This window comes from Squalius cephalus, assembly GCF_949319135.1.
Source record: "Squalius cephalus genome assembly, chromosome: 24".
Taxonomy (NCBI): domain Eukaryota; kingdom Metazoa; phylum Chordata; class Actinopteri; order Cypriniformes; family Leuciscidae; genus Squalius; species Squalius cephalus.
The window spans coordinates 5639950-5659851 of NC_137145.1; the positions used below are offsets into that span (position 1 = coordinate 5639950).

The following is a 19902-nucleotide window of genomic DNA, read 5'->3' on the forward strand; positions in this document are numbered from 1 at the left end:
AATTGCTTCATGCTCTCAGCGGCCGATTAATTCACCGCACAAAACCCAGTGTGGTCGAAAAGTTAACCTGTGTTTAACTCTGTGTCAAACTCTGTGTCATATTCTGTTTTATTCATTGACTGCTGCAAAATACTGTAGCGTTTAATGAACACACAGCCTTTGGTGTCAACTACAAAAATATGTAATGTTTTCTTCTTCCTTTTAAAAGTTAATAAGTATAGTTATAGCCATCCTAATCATGTTTGATTAAATGGTTAGTTTGGACTTTTTACGATTTTGTTTTTTCCCTGCTGTCCGTGTTGAGAATCACTTATCTAAATCATTTACCATTACCATTCAAAAGTTTGGGGTCAGAAAATATATTTTTTAAAAGAAGCCTCTTATGCTCCCCAAGACTGCATTTATTTGATCAAAAATACAAGAAAATTTGTTATATTGTGGAATATTATTACAATTTAAAATAACTGCTTTCCACTTAAATATATTTTAAAATGGAATTTATTCCTGGGATGCAAAGCTGAATTTTCAGCATCATAATTTCTCCAGTCTTCAGCGTCACATGATCCTTCAGAAATCATTCTGATTTGCTGCTCAAGAAACATTTTGTATTATTATCAGTGTTGAACGTAGATGTGCTGCTTAATATTTCTGTGGGGAAAAAACATACATTTTTACAGGATTCTTTGATAAATAGAAGTTCAAAATAACAGCATTAATTTGAAACCGAAATGTTGTGTAATAAAACCTTTACTGTCACTTTTGATCAATTTAATGCATTCTTACTCAATTTTTTTTTTTAGAACAGTAGTGTAACATGACGCATATGCACAGATGAAAAAAAAAAAAAATCAGTATAAATCTATAGGATTACCAGATCTCGCTGCATTATAAAAGACAGAAAGATTGTGCCCCTTTAATCACGTCCCTCCAGCCGTGCAGAACCTAAAGGTTTTTTTGTGCATCGGAGACGGCTTTAAATACTACAGCCCGGGTGTTTTCGTCGAACACAATGCATGACTGTAAATTGTAACATCAGCAGCCATTCCGCTACATGGTGCGACTGTCATAATATATTACAAAACGAGCTGACGGCAGAGACAGATGAAAACTAGGCTGGAACTTTGCTAGAAAGGCCTGTCAGATTTATTTCAAACATCAAGGGCTCGATTATTTCATTTCACCCAGGCCTCATTCATCAGAGGCGCGTCTGAGCTCCAGGGAAAGGGGAGTCTGTAGCCGTTGACCCGCTGTCTCCGGGGACAGTTGCCAGGGTACGAGGGCCAAAACTATCTCTCCCGTCTGGCATCCCACAGTGTGACTCTTGGCATGATCTAGACAAGGTATGGGTGGAGGTATAAAGGCTGTCTTTGGAAATGAATGTACTGGCCTCTCGTCTCGCCGGCGAGGACAAAGAGCAGGAAAAAGCTCACGCAGTGGTATAACTGTACTAATGTGTGTACAAGAGAGCGCGCTACGCAGACTTCTAATGCATTAGCGAAATGCAAAGAGGCTTTAAAAAGGCTGAGGCCTCGTACATTAGACATTCACATCACACCGTGAATCACGGCCCTCCGCCCCGACGTGCACGCTAATTAGCGCTCGGCTAACAAGCTAGGTCCTCCATTAGCACCCGAGCCTGAGGGTGATTAGCATTATGGAGGTTCAGTGTTTTTCTTTCTTTCGCGCTGACTCTGATTAAAAGGAGTGTTTCCTGTCTGAGAGACTCCACTTCCGTCATTATGTTCTTGGAAAAGCTGACAGAGACGACTGGGAGTGGGAGAACGCTTTGCTCCCTCTCTTGGCCACGTCTCATTCAGATGTGTGAAACGTTGCAGGCAAAGACAGACCAAAAGAAAAGGGATGTGAATTTTGCGAGTATATTGAAATTTGGCCTTACTTTGCATCTTAATAAATGGGCATATTGGGCACATTATGATATGCATTATGGCTAAAATCATGGCAACAGTAGGCTATATATCAATAATATATATTTTTTTTGCTGGGAAAATTGTTCAAATTCATTTAATCTCATTCATGTTGTTTATTTTCTCTTATCTCAAAAATCTAAAGATAACATTATTCATAACAAATGCAAAAAAAATATCCATCCATTCAGCCATCCATCATTTTATGTCTATTGATTGATGGATCAATCGCTCGTTTGTTTGTTCATCCGATCCATCCGTCAATCCATCCATTGTTTGATCTATCGATTGATTGTTTATCTATCTATCTATCTATCTATCTATCTATCTATCTATCTATCTATCTATCTATCTATCTATCTACCTATCTATCGTTCATTCGTTCGTTCGTTCCATCCATCCATTGTTTGATTGATCAATCAATCGTTCGCTCCATCCATCCATCGAGCGATCTATCTATCTATCTATCTATCTATCTATCTATCTATCTATCGAGCGATCAGTCGTTCGTTCCATCCATCCATCCATCCATCCATCCATCCATCCATCATCCTTCCATCGTTTGATGTATCTATCTATCTATCTATCTATCTATCTATCTATCTATCTATCTATCTATCTATCTATCTATCTATCGTTCGTTCGTTCCATCCATCCATTGTTTGATTGATCAATCAATCGTTCGCTCCATCCATCCATCGTTTGATGTATCTATCTATCTATCTATCTATCTATCTATCTATCTATCTATCTATCTATCTATCTATCTTTTTACAAACTCCCGCTCTGAACTCCGTGTGTCGTTCCCTCTCACACAAACACTCCATTGAAAACTCCTCGGCTCCAGTCGTGTGTTCCAAAAAAACCCCTTACAGACTCAGCAGGCCGGAAAATTGGCCCACGCTGTCTCAGTTAGCTTAGCTGATCCTTATTATCCACGTTTCCAAGGGAGCTATTGGTGGGTTTTTATCTAACGTACCAGGGAGACGCACCGCGACCCAGTGGCCGACTGCAGCAGCCCAAAAGGGAAGGTTCAAACGTTAATGGCAGCTCTCGGCATGAGACAAAGAGCTTTACAACGCGTGGGAAAAAGTGGTCCATCAGCTTCCTGGTACTGGGAGAGTTTGCACTGACCCAAAAGGTCAGCCAGCGACAATGCTTCATCCCAACAGGGCCGTCTGAGACAAAGCCTTTCTTTTACAACTATATTCATCACTCAGGGGCCGTTTCTGTTGCTGTCTGGCGCACAGTCGCTAACACAAGAACATACACACGCACACAAACTATGGACATTTTTTTGATGATCGTGTTCAAAAATCTCGGGTGTTCAAATCCAAGTATATTCACTTCTGCCTTTCAGATTTCAAATATTAATGCAAGTCAACAAGGGCCTATAAATGTGTGTTGTCCACTTCCCCTCTGGCCCCAGGGACGCCTGGACAACACACTTTTTGGCATGTCCATATGGAGAGACAATGAAACAGGTTAAGTGAGTGCTGGTTAGTGTCTTCATTTTGTACCACAAAGTGAAGTGACCACTGCTCAAAGAGAGTCATTGAAATCCACTTGGTCAACTATTGGTTTGACCTGCTGACTCATGACCGCATGACAGACGTCGCACCACTGGTGCATAACCTCTTCTGTTAACCGCAATTGCTAAAAACAAATGACAAAAAGCATAAAATGATATGGCATTATAAATATTTTTAAAATATATTAGTCTATCAGAGATATATTTTGTGATCAAATGAAAGTTTAAAGCATTCCAAATGTGACAAAAAGATTTGTAAAATATTTGAAATATGTGCAATTTGATAAAGTAAACTAAGATTTTTTTAAAGCATTAAAAGAGTAAAAAATTCAACTGTTACATTTTAAAGAACTGTATTTGTTTCATGCAAAATGAAGTGCATGTGTAGCATGTGTAGTCCAGCTAAGGTAACAACATTTAAACATCAATTTACCAAATAGTATGTGGTACAGTATTTACCCAAAACATTTTTTTTTTACTTTTTTTTTATTATAGGCAATATGCTTTTTTTTTTTTTTAAATAATAATTTTTTTACAAAAACAATCTGTAACTTTTTTTTTATCAAAGCATTAAAAGAGTAATAAAATTGTTAAATTGTGAAGTTTTTTTTTTTTTTTCATGCATAATGAAATGCATGTGCAGTCCAGCTAAGGTAACAAAATTTAAACAAATCAATTTACCAAATAGTATTAAAATTTGTTAAATTAAAAAAATTGCATTTTTTATTATTATAATGTCCTTTTATTTTACAAAATAGACAAAAACATTTAAAATATTTATTTCATGCTAAATTAAATGCATGATTAATTAATGGCAAATGTTAGTTAAGGTAGAATTTAAAATTAAATAAAAATAACAAATATTTTGCCAAATAGCCTAGCTGCTTTTTTTTAAAAAATGTCTTTTTTTTTAAAATGTCAGCTAGAATCACAGACAATAAATGTGACTGAGACACAAGTGTCCCCCATGGCTGTCTCCCTAAAATGCAAATTTTAACATATTGTTAAAACCATCTGTGAGCAATAATTATGCATTGAGTGGCAATTGAATGGCTGACGTCAATTATGTTCCCAGAGTCCTAAAATCCTGCTTGTTCTAAGGTACGTCCAGCTCTTGTGGGAAGTGTGCTCAAAACATTAACCACAATGCACTGCTTTACCCAGAATAAAAAAAAATGTGCCCACCATTTAAAATGGTTAAATTGCCAACAAAAAAATGTTACCTAAAAATTGCTTGTATGTATTTTTAACTATTTAAAGTGTCAATATACTGAGATAATATGACATACTATTCAAAGGTGCTTTTTTTTTCCTTTCTTTTTTTGTGTGATAGAACAAATAGCCTGTAATTAAATCAGTGCTGTCCTCCTTTGTGAAACATGCAGGAACAGACAGCGGGATGTTGTAAACTCAGAACTCAATAACTAGTCCCCTGAAGTGGAGGGCAGGTCTGTTGGTTTTGACTTCAATGTGCGTGGACTGAGAGGGCAGCTGCTCGCGGGACTCCGGTCATTCAGAGCGTATGGATTACAAGGTGGTAGTAACGCTCGGCCCAGCGGTAGGCAGTCCGGCTGCCCTAAGGGAGGTCAGGGGGTTAAATGGTTTGTGTTAGAGGGGCCGAAACCCATAATTGAAAATAGACCTTGCCCTCCTTTAGCTCACAAAACCAGTAGAGTGGTTAAGGGCATGAGGTCTGCTCATGGGATGACATATGAAGTCCATAGGGCACGAGGTCATGGGCTAAAGATATTTATAGACGTTGCATTTCCACATTCCATCAATCATGATAGTTATTAATGGCAATTGTTTGTAGGCTATTTTTTGTGCTTATGATATTCCACAATCCATACGTGCAAACCTGCAGGTCCATTTCTGCCTGCTTAAGTTTTCATACTCCAACTGATAACACACAGGGGTGTAAATGCATCTACAACATATCGTCTGATCCTGTCCAATGGAAGTGATTTTCCACTTATAATGGATAATGTGTCCCGCTCATTTGTAATTTAAAACAGTATGTTGAAAACAACTCTATGCTCTTTTCATTTGATCTCGTGTTGATTTTGGTTGTGCTGACATTGATTTAATCATTGCTGGGAAAAGATAAAACGTTAATCTTTTGTTCACTGGCTGATAAGTTAGGAAGACGTTCTTTCAGGTCTCTTTACTCAAACCTGCTGGGCTCTATTTGGGCCCTTTGAAAGAGGCAAATAATGAGAAAACTGAGGTAGGAATAGGGGGCATAGAGTCCCTTCTGCTGGCCAACTGTGCTGTCGGTAGGTGCTTGTAATCTCTATTGTGCCTCGTCACAGGACAATTAAATCACTCCACCAGAGTCCTGCTGCTTCAACGCAGGGCCTGTGGGTTTGGACCGAACGAGATGTCGCGATAGAGTTATTACAAAATGAAAAATAAGGTCATAGGCGTGTGTGTGTGTGAATATATGCGTATATTATCTACTACACCTAACAATGCTTTCAAAACGTAATGTTCAGCCACGCTAAAACACCTAGACGACTAAAACTCGCGGCGCAGCTCTCATAGATGTTTATTATTAACCTTAACGCTCCGGGTCTATATCTTCTAGCGGAAGGATTGCACTTGTATAATTTGCTTTTCTATTACATTTAAATAATGTTCTTATATTTTATAGTAAACATTTTACAAAAACAGAATTCACAACATAATACAGCTTTGAATTCCTTGTAAGCCACAGAGAGGACTCAATTTCGACAGATCGATCCTGAGAATGAAGTGAAATGCTGCCATCTAGAGGTATAATTGTTTTCTCTCTCTCCCTCTCTCTCTTTTTAAACAAAAGAAAACCTAAAACTTATTTTGTAATCTCAAGGTTGGAATATACTATTCGACTTTTGCCCAATCACAGCCAGTCTACAGATTTTGGACAGTCGGAGTCGACAGACTTCACAGAATTGACGTTTTATATTTGAGGCAATTTCAGAACACGTTGGTTTCATTTGTCATGCATCTAGTGTTTAACAACTATTTACAGTGTCAGCAAGTGTATGATACCTCGTGTTTTAAAATCTGTTTTAGTCGCGTAGCGTATTCCAGCCTTTAATAAAACAAGAACTGACAAACCAACAACAAAAATACTTTTTTAAGGCTTATCTGAATTGTCACTGATTTACTCCTATGAGGGAAGGTCACCTTGTACATTTTAAAACACAGAATGAAAACTAAACTATAAATACAGAAATGGCATGAAATTCATAGAAATAAAACTGACAAACAAATGACAAATCCTATGATTTATTTGCATATATATTAGAAAACAATTATTGTATTTTTACAAGAATGTATTAAATGAGTGCATGCATACCTGATAGTGTAATGTCACCCACATCTTTATGCATATTGTCATGAAATCATTTTAAAACAATTCAAAAGCAAAATGCATTTTTTCTTCTTTTTTTTTAATTCCATGATTCCAAGTATGAAAATAGTTTTGATACAAAATAGCTTCTTTTGCACTTCTTGGTAGTTCCTATAGATATGTAAAATCAGATATAAAGAATGTTTTCTCTTGATGGTCTGCTTAAGCACAACACATAAAAGGAAAACAAACCAGTTCATAAAGCATATTTGGTCTTTCCAAGCATTTTTTCCACAGCATCAGTTAGATAAATGCTTTTTTTCTTATTTATCCACTTGTCAAGCATCCGACTTCTCAGTGAAATTTGATTTTTAGTTTGTTTTCGGAGCAAAAACTCTAATAGTGTTTAACATTGCAGAATGCAAACAGCAGTCATGAACACTTCTGTCACCTGGAAAAAACTGTCCTTTTTTATGACAGCTGTGGAAAGTTTCTCTTGCTTCATTTATTTTGATCTCTTTAAGAAAACATCCCGTGAATAAGGGTGCACAGATAAACAGAAACATTCACTCTGTTTCACTACCTCGTGACGTTTCTGATCAAAAGTGGTTTATAATGTCACAGAACAGACATGTAAAAGCTTTTAAAGTGTGTAGGACTGTCGTCTATCGGCTGCTGTTGGTCACTGCATACTGAGTTTGGGTCTGCTGCAGAAGTTCAGTGACTGCCAACAGTTTTTTCAAGATGTGCTGTGAGAGAAACACAACATGAGACACAAGTACTGGCTATCAGCATGAAATATGTCAAGTTCTAATGTTACCTGCTGCGTGCCCCTCTCATTGCTGAGTATCCTCAGTTCATTTAAGTGTGTGACGCAGAGCTGGTGTAAGGCGGCGAGGTCACGGGCCAGGTCCGTGTTAAAGTGCTCTGTGGGTTCGGGCAGCTCAGGGACGTTCTGAAAAGAGCAAACGTATGCAAATACTAAAGACACACTGGACATACTGCACAGGCCACGTGAATATGACTTTGTCGTTGTGCTGATCCACCTACTTTTATGCGAATATTGGGATATTGCATAAAAAAAAAGCTGGATGAAAGCGCCATGATGCACATTAATTCTAAAAATGTGCATAAAACAACATGTGCTCAATTGAGGCAGATCTTTTTTTATCCGATAAGACGACATGCGCATAAACTACGATGGAAATACATACTGAATAAACATGACAGCGTTTATTGCGTTTTTCGTCGTTATATATATAGAATAGAATTGATATATTCCAATTCTGTGCACAAGTGGAATGGAAACAGCTGTTGTGTATTTCAATGTTGATGAATATGGATCATGGAGGATGTGCGCCCCCTGGAGGAAGTTACTTTGTGTCTTAAAAGAAGAGACCACCACATTTTTTTCCCAAAGTTGTACATAAAACAAATATTATTTTAGCACGTTTGACAAGAAAGTACTATTTTAGGCTTTCTACTTAAAAATGTCATGTTTAATTCAATGTGCTACTTGCCGTTTCTCTGTAATTATTTGTGAAATTTACTAGCAATTTCTGAGTGAAAATCATTTCAAAGTAAATCCTACACCATTTTTTTTTTTTCAATGTACTAGCAACATTTGCAGCAAATTAAGCAGATTTAGAGATGCTGACAAACCCCAAGCTCGTCCAAAAACTTGATCATTCTGTGTTTGTTGCTCTTGATGAATGGATTCACTCCTTCCATGTATGGCTCCTGAGATGGGAAAAAAAATTAATTTGAAGAAAGAAACAATTATTGTGCCTGGAAAGTCTACAAAAACTATTGAAATCTAATTAAAGTTCTTGTGTTTACTTTGGCACCAAATTCCACCAGGTTGGCCAGATTCTGCACAGCTTTGGCCACTAAAGTGAGTGTCCGGGAAGCGATAGGGGAAGGAGGGTCTGCAGAAATAAACATGCAATTTCTTTTTTTACATTTAAAAGATTTATTAAAATACATCTCTTTAAAGCCTGCCAAAATTGTTGTTGACGCCTGTTTAATAAAAACAATTTGAATTGGTCATTCACAGCTCACCAGCAATGATGTTAAAAATTCTTGGGTTGACAATAGCAGGACAGATCAATCTGAGGAAGACAAATCCACTGAAAGAAACAGAAAAGAAAAAAAAAACATTACTTTTTAAATACATAAATACATAATTATATTATATTATACAGGTGTTGATATATTTATACCAATTCATACATTTTAGTATAATTGTGTTAAACACATTATTAAATTTAAATACATTTAAAAATGCAAAATGTCCTTAAACAAAAAGAAAATTCCATACCTTACAACTCTAGTTTTCATGGTTGTGTTTCTGGGCCACTTTTGCTGTACAGTTTTCTGTAAACATCCATAAATAAACCTGAGAGTTCTGCAACAAAAAAAGGCAACAATGATCATAAAACTCCATTCTCTCACATTATATCCTGATTTAAGTGTTTATTGGCTGAATTTCTTAAAAGTTATGACAGAGACTCACGGAGGCAGGATTTCAGCAGCCATGAATATTTTCTCCACTAGCTCAGACACGATGCTCAGGAGATTAGCGAGATTCACGTTCACATCCTCATTCTTCTCCAGTTTAGAGGGATTGAGCTAATTTATTGTGGAAACAAGGTTACAGAACATTTCTAATGACATTCACAAATGAACAAACTAGGACGCATCAGCTGCAAAAACGGTTCATTCATTTATTCATTCAAGGATATTAGTAGTGTCATTTGACAGTCATAAAACATAATAGATTATTTAAGTATAAAAGATCCTGTTTAATTCTAAGGGGTGAACTTGTCATTTAAAATAAATTACAAATAATTAAACTAAAATACAATATAGTCATAACTAATAAGTAAATTATTGTTTTTAATGCAAGAAACTTTGACTAACATTATTAGTAGACAACAGTGGAAAAAAATAAATAAAGTGCTACAAAAGGAGGATATGGGGCCTTTCATAATCATCATCTATTTGCTAGGACAATTAAAAATTCATTGAATTTAAAATAATAATCCACATTCGAATGCAAAAAAGGTGCATTTGAATATTAGGTGTAAAGCAACCTTAAGTGACACACGAGATGCAATGATGATGTAAGAGTTGTGTGTTTATTTTTTTGTTAGAATGATGTGGCACTGCTGGGTTCATTCAAAACTCAAGCTCAATGCGGAGAAGATCTTGGTTATGTCAAAACCGCAACCAAGCAATTCACACAGAATGCATTTTCTACACTGCTTTTCCATTGTGTTCTATGTAAACAAGTGCTAGACAGACATCTTTGGCCATTGCACTCGCATCTCACACAACTGTTTAGAAAGCCTTGTTAAGTTAAAAGTAGTTCAATTCTTTCCATTCCTCTGCATCTCATATTTTTAAATGCAAAAAGTACTCTACGTGATTGGAGCTTCAGCTCTTTGTATTCACCCTTGTATGGTGTTTGGGTCTGTTGGACCCGTTTTCATTTTTTATCAAAAGAAAAATGATACAATTAATTATTTTTTCAAACTGAGACTCATTGGCCTTGGCTCATTTTCTGTGAGAAATATATATCAGAACACATTTTCAATGAAAACACACTGTACACCCTTCCCTACACATTTATATTACACACAGGATGTTCGGGTCCACTGGACCCGGGGCTAATAAAAGTGTGGAAATTGTAGGTCCTGTGTACCTTTACTCTGTCCTCCTCCTGTCAGGGCCTGCTGTTAGTGTGTGTATGTTCTTGTATATGGTTTATGAGGACACAAATGTGTATAATGACATGGGTGTTACAACGTAAACATGGTTTATGACGACATCTGTGTCCTCATACTAAAACATACTAAATGGTGTTTTTTGAAATTCAAAAAATGCCAAAAGTTTTCTGTGATTGGTAGGTTTAGGGGTAGGGTTAGTGTAGGGAGATATATTATACAGTTTGTACATTAGAAAAAAACATTATGCCTATGGAGAGTGACCGTACACCACATATCCAAGTGAGTGTGTGTGTGTGTGTTGTGGGTGTGTGTATGTGTGTGCGTGTGAGAGAGAGATTGTGTGTAAGTGTGAAAGAGTGCAAGAGTGAGTTTTGTGCTTCTACTCCTGCCATTCCCACACGAGGATGCAATTCTTAAATGTGATCTAACAAAGGTAAAGAGAAAATATTAACCATATATGCTGTTTATATTGCTTGTAATTGGGATGAAGTAAACATCTGTTGAGTATTTTAACATAACATTTTTGATTGTGTTGAATTAAAAACCCAAAAATGCAGCGGGTCCACCAGACCCACGAACACTGGCTGAGTAACAAAAATATGAACACCACACAAGGGTTAAACTATGCATAAATACACTATGCTGTTTTGTTCATAATTGTTTATGCAATTTATGAAATTATATTTTATTTCTAAACATTATGGACTTTTTTCATGTTATTTCATTGATCTGAATAAACAATTTAATGCGGTGCAATAATATTTAGCTCATTACGTCCTCTTGCAGCCTCAGGAGACGATCCAAAAGCTTCTCTCCCTAACTGAAATTATGCCTTTTAAATTCAAATATTACTCATATTTAAAGGGTTAGTTCACCCAAAAATGAAAATTTGCCCATGATTTACTCACCCTGAAGTCATCCTAGGTGTATATGACATTCTTCTTTCAAACGAATACAATCAAGAGTTATATTAAAAAATGTCCTGGCTCTTCCAAGCCTTATAATGGGAGTCAATGGGTATATGTTTTTGGAAGTCCATCAAAGTGCATCAATCCATGATAAAAGTGCTCGATACGGCTCTGGCGGGATAATAAAGGCTTTCTGAAGCGAAGCGATATGTTCGTGTAAGAAAAATATCCATATTTTAAACTGTATCTACTAAAATAACTAGCTTCTGGCAGGCGGCCGTACGCACCGATTTACGGCGAATGAGTAACACTTCAAAAGGCCTTTATTAACCCGCCAGAGCCGTGTCGAGCACTTTTATCATGGATTGATAAGCTTTGATGGACTCCCCAAAAAAAAACAAAAAAACATTGACTCCCATTATAAAGCTTGGAAGAGCCAGGACATTTTTTAATAACACTGATTATATTTGTCTGAAAAAAGAATGTCATATACACTTAGGATGTCTTGAGGGTGAGTAAATCATGGGCTAATTTTTTTATCTTTGGGTGAACTTTAAGTATAAAATTGTGACAGCCCTACTATATGCCACTTTAGTTACCATAAAAACAAATACCTCACAGGACTGTCTAGACTCCATGATCTTCAGGATGGTGTCTTTAAGAGCGTGGTGAACAAATGGAGTGGCCGTGGCCTTCATGTACTGCTCCATCAGGGTACTGGCCAAAGTGGTGGCGCGAAAAAGAGTTGTAGCTTCATCTGGAAAAACAAACAACTCTGTGAAAAATTCTGAGAACCGAGCCATGCAACATAACAATAATAAAAGAAGCACCTTCAGCGCTGATCTCGCGGTCATTGAGCTCTCTTAGCAGCTGGGCCTCCAGGTTCTCATGTCTGAATATCCTGAGCAGAACGCTGGCCAGGAGAGTGCGGTTCTGTCCACAAACGTGGGCCAAAGCATTGATCACGTGCAACTCCTTCAGCAGAACCAGCTGGAAAGGATCAAATATCATATAAAACAGGTTGTTGTTAACAAACTATTTCTGTTAATTGAAATATACACTGTCGATTAAATGTTTGGAATAATAAACACATTTTAATGTTTTTGAAAGAAGCGTCTTCTGATCACATTCAGAAATCATTCTAAGATGCTGATTTGATGCTCAAGAAACAGTTCTTATGATTATCAATGTTGAAAACAGTTGTGCTGCTTCATATTTTTGTGGAAACCAAGATACACTACCATTTTAGTAAGATCTTTTTAAAAATAGAAATTATAAATTTTATTCAACAAGGACGCATTAAGTTGATTCAAAGTAAATACATTTATAATGTTACAAAACATTTCTATTTGAAATAAATGTTGCTCATTGAAATTTCTATTCATCAAAGAATCCTGAAAAAAATCTATCAGTTTCCACAAAAATTAAGCAGCAAAACAGTTTTCAACATTGTTAATAATAAAAAACATTATTTAAACATTAGAGCACCAATAATAACTAATAATAATTGAGCACTAAATCAGCATATTAATATTATTTATTAAATAAAAACTAAAACTGAACTACAATTAAAACTTAATTTAAAAATAAGCTAAATAGTAATAACAACAAAAAAGCACATAAAATTACCAAAAAATGAAATCAAATTAAAATACAAAAATAAAAAGCTAATTCAAAACATTAATAAAAACTATAATAGTATATATACTAAAAAAAACACTATCAAATTCCATGAATATTTCTCTATTACTCTGTATTTTCTAACATTTCATTAAAATGGTTATCATTTATCCATTATCTAATGGTTATCTTTCATCAGTAATGGTCAGACTAATGTTCTAACGCTGTAATTTAAATATGTTATATGATAATAATATGTTGTAATTTTCCAAATGGCCAGTAACTGATTTTATTTATAAGTGGACCCTGTATATATAACAACAAATGTATGTTCCCACCTCTTTTAACTCATTGTACACCTCCACAGGCATGATCTTCTCCACAGAGTAGCGCACTCTCAGGCGGAGTGAGCTGGGCACCACATTCTTCAGTGGCACGTGAGAGCTCAGGGGAAACCACTCGTCAATCATCTGACCCCTCTGAAGCCGACACAGCGGGCAGCACATGAACACTGCGGGAGAGAGCAAGAAGAGTACATTATTCCTTATACAAAACAGTATTGAAAGTCTGAGCATGACGTAATAAGGAGGAACATACAAATATCATTCTCTTTGCTTTTTTTCGTCTTGTTGCTCAGGCTGATCTCAAACCTGTTGATTTCACTGGACAGGTCACTGCAGGAATATTGAGAAACACATTAATAAAGATATTCAGCTTTATACAATTAATATCAACATCTGAGGTGGCGGCTTACTCAAAAATGAATTCCTCTGTCCACACAGGGTTCTGGCCCTCCCGCGGATGGGTCTTTGCTACCTGAATGCTGTTCAGGTAAATGTTGCAGTAAGCATTTGTGAAATGTTTACTGGGCAGATTGTGAGCCTCCTCAACATTCAGAAATAAACTGCTGACCTGTAAAGATACATGTGAGTAACACACAAGAGGTAGCACTGTGAAATTCATCAACATTAGACGTCAAGAAGCAACTGAGAGCTTACCTGACGGAGGCGTTTGTTTGAGCATGGCTGGCTGGGTTTCTTCAAATTACTGCAAAAGGTTTGCAGACATTTCATCCAGTCCTACACAGTTTAGAAAGAACAGATTAAGGGTGTAAGAAGAGAGCAAGAATACATTTAACAATCATATTCAGTTTTCTACAGAGCGACAGCGAGATGACAATTTAAACAGCCAAACAGATCATATATTATTTATCAATCTAATACAGAGGTTGGACAATGAAACAAACACCTGGTTTTAGACCACATTAACTTATTAGTGTGGGGTGTAGGACCTCCTTTTGGGGCCAAAACAACATTGGTTCATCTTGGGAATGACAGCTACAAGTCCTGCACAGTAGCCAGCGGGATTTGGAGCCATTCCTCTTGAGGAACTGTGGCCAGGTCACTATGTGATGCTGATGGAGGAAAGTGTTTCCAGACATGCTCCACCAAAACACCCCAAAGTGGCTCGATAATATTCAGATCTGGTGACTGCAAGCCATAGTAGAAGTTCAATTTCAACTTCATTTTTACATTGATTAAACCACTCTGTCTTGCAGTGTGTATTGTTGCATTATCATGCTGATACTCTGCACCCCCTTCAGGATTCAATGTTTGAAGAAATAGGTGCACATGGTCTCCAGATTGGTTCGGTAGTCCTTGGCAGTGACGTGCCCATCAAGCACAGTCACAATGCCATGATATTGCAGCCCAAACCATCACTGATCCATCCGTGTTTCACTCTGGGCAGCAACAGGGTGTTAAGACTCTTCTGGGCTTCTCCACAGTGAAGATGGACTCATCAGAGAACAATAAATGTTTCACATTGTCCACAGCCCAAGATTTCCACTGTTGGCACCAATGAAACTGACATCTGGCGTTGGCACGAGTGACCAAAGGCTTGGCTAAAGCAGCCCGACTGTGAATATTAACCATGTGGAGCTCCAGATGAACAGTTTTGGTGGAAAGATGAGTCAAGGTGCGTGTTTAATTCTGCAGTGAGTTGGGCAGCTGTGGTTTTATGTTTTTTTTTTTTATACAATCCGGGTTAGTAGTTGGACATCTCTTTCAGACAGCTTTCTCTCGCATCCACAGTTACTCCTGTTGGATGCGGTTCGTCCTATGTGATGGAATGCCGACATTAACCTGAATACCATAGCTTTCGATACGCCATAAAGACTTACTGTCCTGGTCACAGATGAGCCAGTGAGATGCGCACCAACAATTTGTCCCTTTTTTGAACTCTGATATGTCTCCCATTATGCTGTGTGGAGTTCAATATTTTATGTACAGCTGTGCTATTGCTCTGCTAATTCAACCTTCACACTCTGCTCTTACTGATGGAATGTGAAATCAGTGAAGGCCACGCATATTTAGGCATGAATCCTCCAACTATATTGGCCAGTGTTTCAGTGGTGAATGTGAGACTAACTAATGCATTATTTCTCATCCTAAACTCAAGAAAAAACTCTGATTAACATGGAAGATGTGTGATTAATCACTTGGAAACAGTATTACTCTAATGAAAGTGCATTAGCCAGCATTGCTAATGAAAGAATCGTTACCTGAGCTTGTTCTGGCGTCTCGCCTGCAAAGTAGAAGATACACTGCTCCTCGCTAAAGTGCTGCACAACTATCTGGAAACAGTTTGGCCTGCAAAAAAAAATACTTATTTGTAGTTCAAGTGAATTTTAAGTGTAACCACAATAAGCACATATTACAGCGAGAAACAAACCTGCCAAACATGCTGTCATGGACCTCATACACAGAACACACACTCAAATCAATTAAACCCTTTGGTTTAGTTGCTCGTTTCTCACTCTCGAAGTAGATCAGCTGGGAATCATTACCCTCAAGGATGAAATATAGATTTTTCCATCTTTTTCCTTTTCCTATAAAAGACATAAGACAATGTCTTAGTAAAATTATTTTGATAATGCCTTCAACGTAAATCTACTCTGAAGTGTTGGCGATACCTTTATTGAACAGGACATAACCTTTCTTCACAATGTTTTTATAGAATGCATCCTTGGTCTTTCGACGGATGGTGTTGTAGATTTCTTTGCCTTCAACGGTGTCTGTAAGCACCTGCTCCTGGTGCTGATGAAATAACACATTTTAAAACATTTGACACAATAAAAGCAAATTTTTTTTTTTTTGAGTTTTCCAAATGGTTGTTGCACGTACTTGGACAGATAGAGCATCTTTAAGGTTATGGCCCTCAACTATCTGTTCCTTCCTGTAGTGTGCAACGATGTCATCAATACTGTTCAAACATAGACAAGAAAACACAAGCAATTTGTGTCAGGAAACTCAATTTATACGTATCAAAAGCCTTGAAACACTTGCAAATTGCATTACTTGTTGTAGTAACGGCCTCCCATCATGAACTGGTTGCTGGGTGTGGGGCTGATTTTGAAGCGCTGAATGGTCTCAGTGGTGCGGAAGTACAGCGAATAGTCCCCAGGTGTGCTGTCGGACGGCCGCACTAAAAAACTGCCCACTTGCCCAACTAGGGAGAGCGATTACAGAAGTTTAGCAGGTGCTATTTATTTCTTTTAATTTTTTTATTAATTTTTTTCAGACAGACCTGTCATCAGTAGATTATAAGCCTCTTGCTTGTTGATCTTGCCATGAAACCAGCTAAAACAGACAGAAGATTTAAATATTCCTATTAATTTTATGTTTTATATAGTTTGCAATGCATTACTACTTCTCAACTAGAAATCAAAACAAATTAAACTCACGCTTTCCCCTCATGTGGGTCTTCCTCACGTCCCTATGAAAGTGTCAATACAAGGGCAACCTCTGTCAATATACTGTATCTTTTGATATTCTTCCAATAACACACATGATTTAAAATCGAAAGTGTTTCCACTCACCACTTCCTTCACTAGGTCCTCAACTATGAGTCCCTGCTCATCTGTTCGGACATTTGTCACCCACAACCAGCCATCCTCCAGTTCATTATGAACTATAAATGTGTCACCTTTGAAGAAACTGTGAGCAAAAGAAGTCAATTTAGGTAAACTTTAATCACAATGACATTTTTATTATTATTATTTTATATACATGCATATTTTATTATTTTAAAAAATCCACAATCACAAAAAATACTGACTGAATTAAAAAAAAAAAAAAAAAAAAAATGAAATAAAAATCATTTAACATAAATAGTAATAATAAAACACAATATAAACAAAATTACTAAAAAAATTACTAAAATTAAAACTTAAAATATAAATATAATACCTAAAAACAAAATATTAATACATTCTATAATAGTAGTAAATAAAAGTGTCAGTAAAGATTTTTCAGTATATATGTGAGTGTTTGTATGTGTATATATATATATATATATATATATATATATGAATACATTATTGAATATATTATTTTTGATACGTTGTTTTTTTTAACATTACATTGATACTTTGTCTTTGATGAATAGAAAGTTAAAAAAGCAGTTGTAATAATATAAATGTCTCTACTGTCACTTTTGACCAAAATAAAGTGTCCTTGCTAAATATGTTATTTTCAATAAACTCCAAACTTTTGAACGCTAGTGTATATATAGTATTAGAAAGAATACATTTAATAAAATCAAATGACCTGATCTCATCAGTTTCGGGCACTTTGGTGTATGGGAGAATTGCTCGGACCCTCCTGCGGTCTTCAACAGGCTTAGAAAACAAAATGTATAGTTTTTTATACATTATGGAAATGACAGTCAATTTTTCTGTTAATAAATTATACAAAACGTTAACATCACGTGTCTACCTCTGGAGGGGCGACTGGTGATATCAACGTCTCTCCTTTTAGCAGACAGGACACGTAACTGTAATAACCAATCAGATCTGACAGAGAGGAGAAACGACGGCCTCCAATGTAGTAATCGCCACACATGGCGATGATCCTGCAAACATTCATTACCCCGGTCACCACAGACACCATCTCATTATCAAGGCATAAAATCTTTTACATTAAAATGAAAGAAAACCGAAAAAAATTGTCATGATCATTAGTGATGGCTCAATATAAAGATGTGGTTTGATTAGACACTGATGCTGTGGAGAAAGATAAAGGGAATAAAAAGCAAACACCTGAAATGGCTGACTGTGTTGTTCATGTTAAGGAAAGATAACACAAATGAGCCTGGTCTGCGGTCACTCTCCCTGATGAGGTAGCTACCCGCCGCCCGGACCTGAAGCAAACGCTCCTCTGCAATCATCCGGTCCAGCTTCCCATGATACCACCTGTCGAGTTACAAACTGCATTATGTACTTGCCTAATGATCTTTTACTATTTTCATCACAGTTTTTAGAGTTATACACTCATAGGATGCAAAATGTCATATTACAGCGACTTACTGATTAGGAGGCGGTGCAGTGAGGGTTAAAACAACTTCCTCATCCTCTCCAATTTCCTGCACATCCAGAGCATCACCTTCTTCAACTGTACCCAGCAAGTGAAACGAAGGGGATGCCAGGCACACCTCGGGACTCAGGGATGTGGATGGCATTTGACCGACAGCACCTTCCTGTGTAGGATCTGACATCCCTCTCCCAACTCCTGAAAAAGACCCTGATATAACATGTCCAGCACTGATACCACCTCCCTTTGAGGCAAACATGACTGTTCCAGGTCTCGGATCCTTCCCAAAGACGGAATATGTGACCCCAGGAGGCTGTTTAGGTGGTAAAACCGCAGACAAAGTTGAGCTCAGGTCCGAGATCTGCATCCCCTGGCTGCAACAGGCTGGTAAATGGGTGGTACCGTCTCCTCCTGCCCCAGCCATCCGGGTCACCACCGAAAAGGGATCAGGCTCATCGCCGCCACCCTGGGTTGCCATCATTGTCACCCTGGGAAGTTGACAATGAAAGCTGACAAAGTTCAGGAGGGTTTCCCCTCCTGAAACCCACAACTACACCTTTATTCCCTTTTAGGAGACAGTTTCCCCCCTAGTTCAATGTGTTGGTTTAGGTCTAACACAAGACAGATAGCGTCAGGTCTTCAATGTTTGATTTTCTCCTTATCTGAAAATAGGAAAGGACACAGTAACTCAAAATACTGGAATACGACTTAGAAATATTATTTTTACACATGATGCTAGCACATTTTGCCTTTGTAATCACAACAAGATATCATTTATCTGGGAGTAAACATTAAAACTATCATGAGGAACTGTAAAACTGTATTTCAGCAAGAATAAGCCTAAAGAAAAACAGAATAAAATCAGATGTGCACACAAATGACGGCTATGTGCGTTAGCTCGTTAGCTTAACGTTAGTTTGGTTCTGGCCAAGATTGACACCACAAAAGTCCAGCGTTTGAGGTTAGTTAAGCGCTTAGGCTTATTAACAGTCAGGCAGGAGTGTTAAAGAGTGGGGAAGAGATGTTAAAAACGACGTTAAGGAAGTTTTTCGTTACTTTTGTATCACTCACTTTGGCTAGTTTCATGTTGAGAGTTGTGTTGTGAAGTCTCGCGCAGCCCTCGCGCCCCTCAAACACTCCCACCACGCGTGAGCCCGCCCGCCGCGCTCATGACGCGTGCCCGTGCCTTACCACCCTTCACAAAAAATAGCATGGTAACAATGGTTTCTGCCATACATAGTCAACTAAAACTAATATTAATACTGTAAATCCCAATAATACATTATGAATACAGTTGTTGTTGTTTACATTTTTATTAGCTAATTTATTTTTAAAGGCAGTGGTGGCAAGTAAAGTCATGTAGACTATCACATGTTTCTATTGTTTTATAGAAACTATTTTCTCAGTTTTATTACAACTTTATACGGTTTTAATAATTAAAGATGAGTATGATTATGGATAATCAGAATAGAGATTTT

At 37.1% G+C, this 19902-nt stretch overlaps 1 protein-coding gene across 1 annotated transcript; it reads right to left on the bottom strand.

The window, feature by feature from the left end:
• Positions 1–6712: 6712 nt before the first annotated feature.
• On the bottom strand, positions 6713–19593 carry rasa1b (RAS p21 protein activator (GTPase activating protein) 1b). The gene is made up of 26 exons (XM_079861930.1): positions 19496–19593; positions 18421–19086; positions 18154–18306; positions 17831–17966; positions 17663–17733; positions 16933–17050; positions 16798–16829; positions 16641–16693; positions 16412–16562; positions 16238–16316; positions 16027–16150; positions 15786–15942; positions 15616–15703; positions 14051–14131; positions 13807–13964; positions 13650–13726; positions 13391–13563; positions 12263–12422; positions 12047–12189; positions 9309–9424; positions 9114–9200; positions 8855–8922; positions 8633–8721; positions 8456–8533; positions 7614–7748; positions 6713–7542 (listed from the first exon to the last, which is right to left on the bottom strand). The coding sequence occupies exons 2-26, from the start codon at positions 18903–18905 to the stop codon at positions 7459–7461; spliced, it is 3096 nt and encodes a 1031-aa protein (XP_079718056.1). The 5' UTR covers positions 18906–19086; positions 19496–19593; the 3' UTR covers positions 6713–7458.
• Positions 19594–19902: the final 309 nt, after the last annotated feature.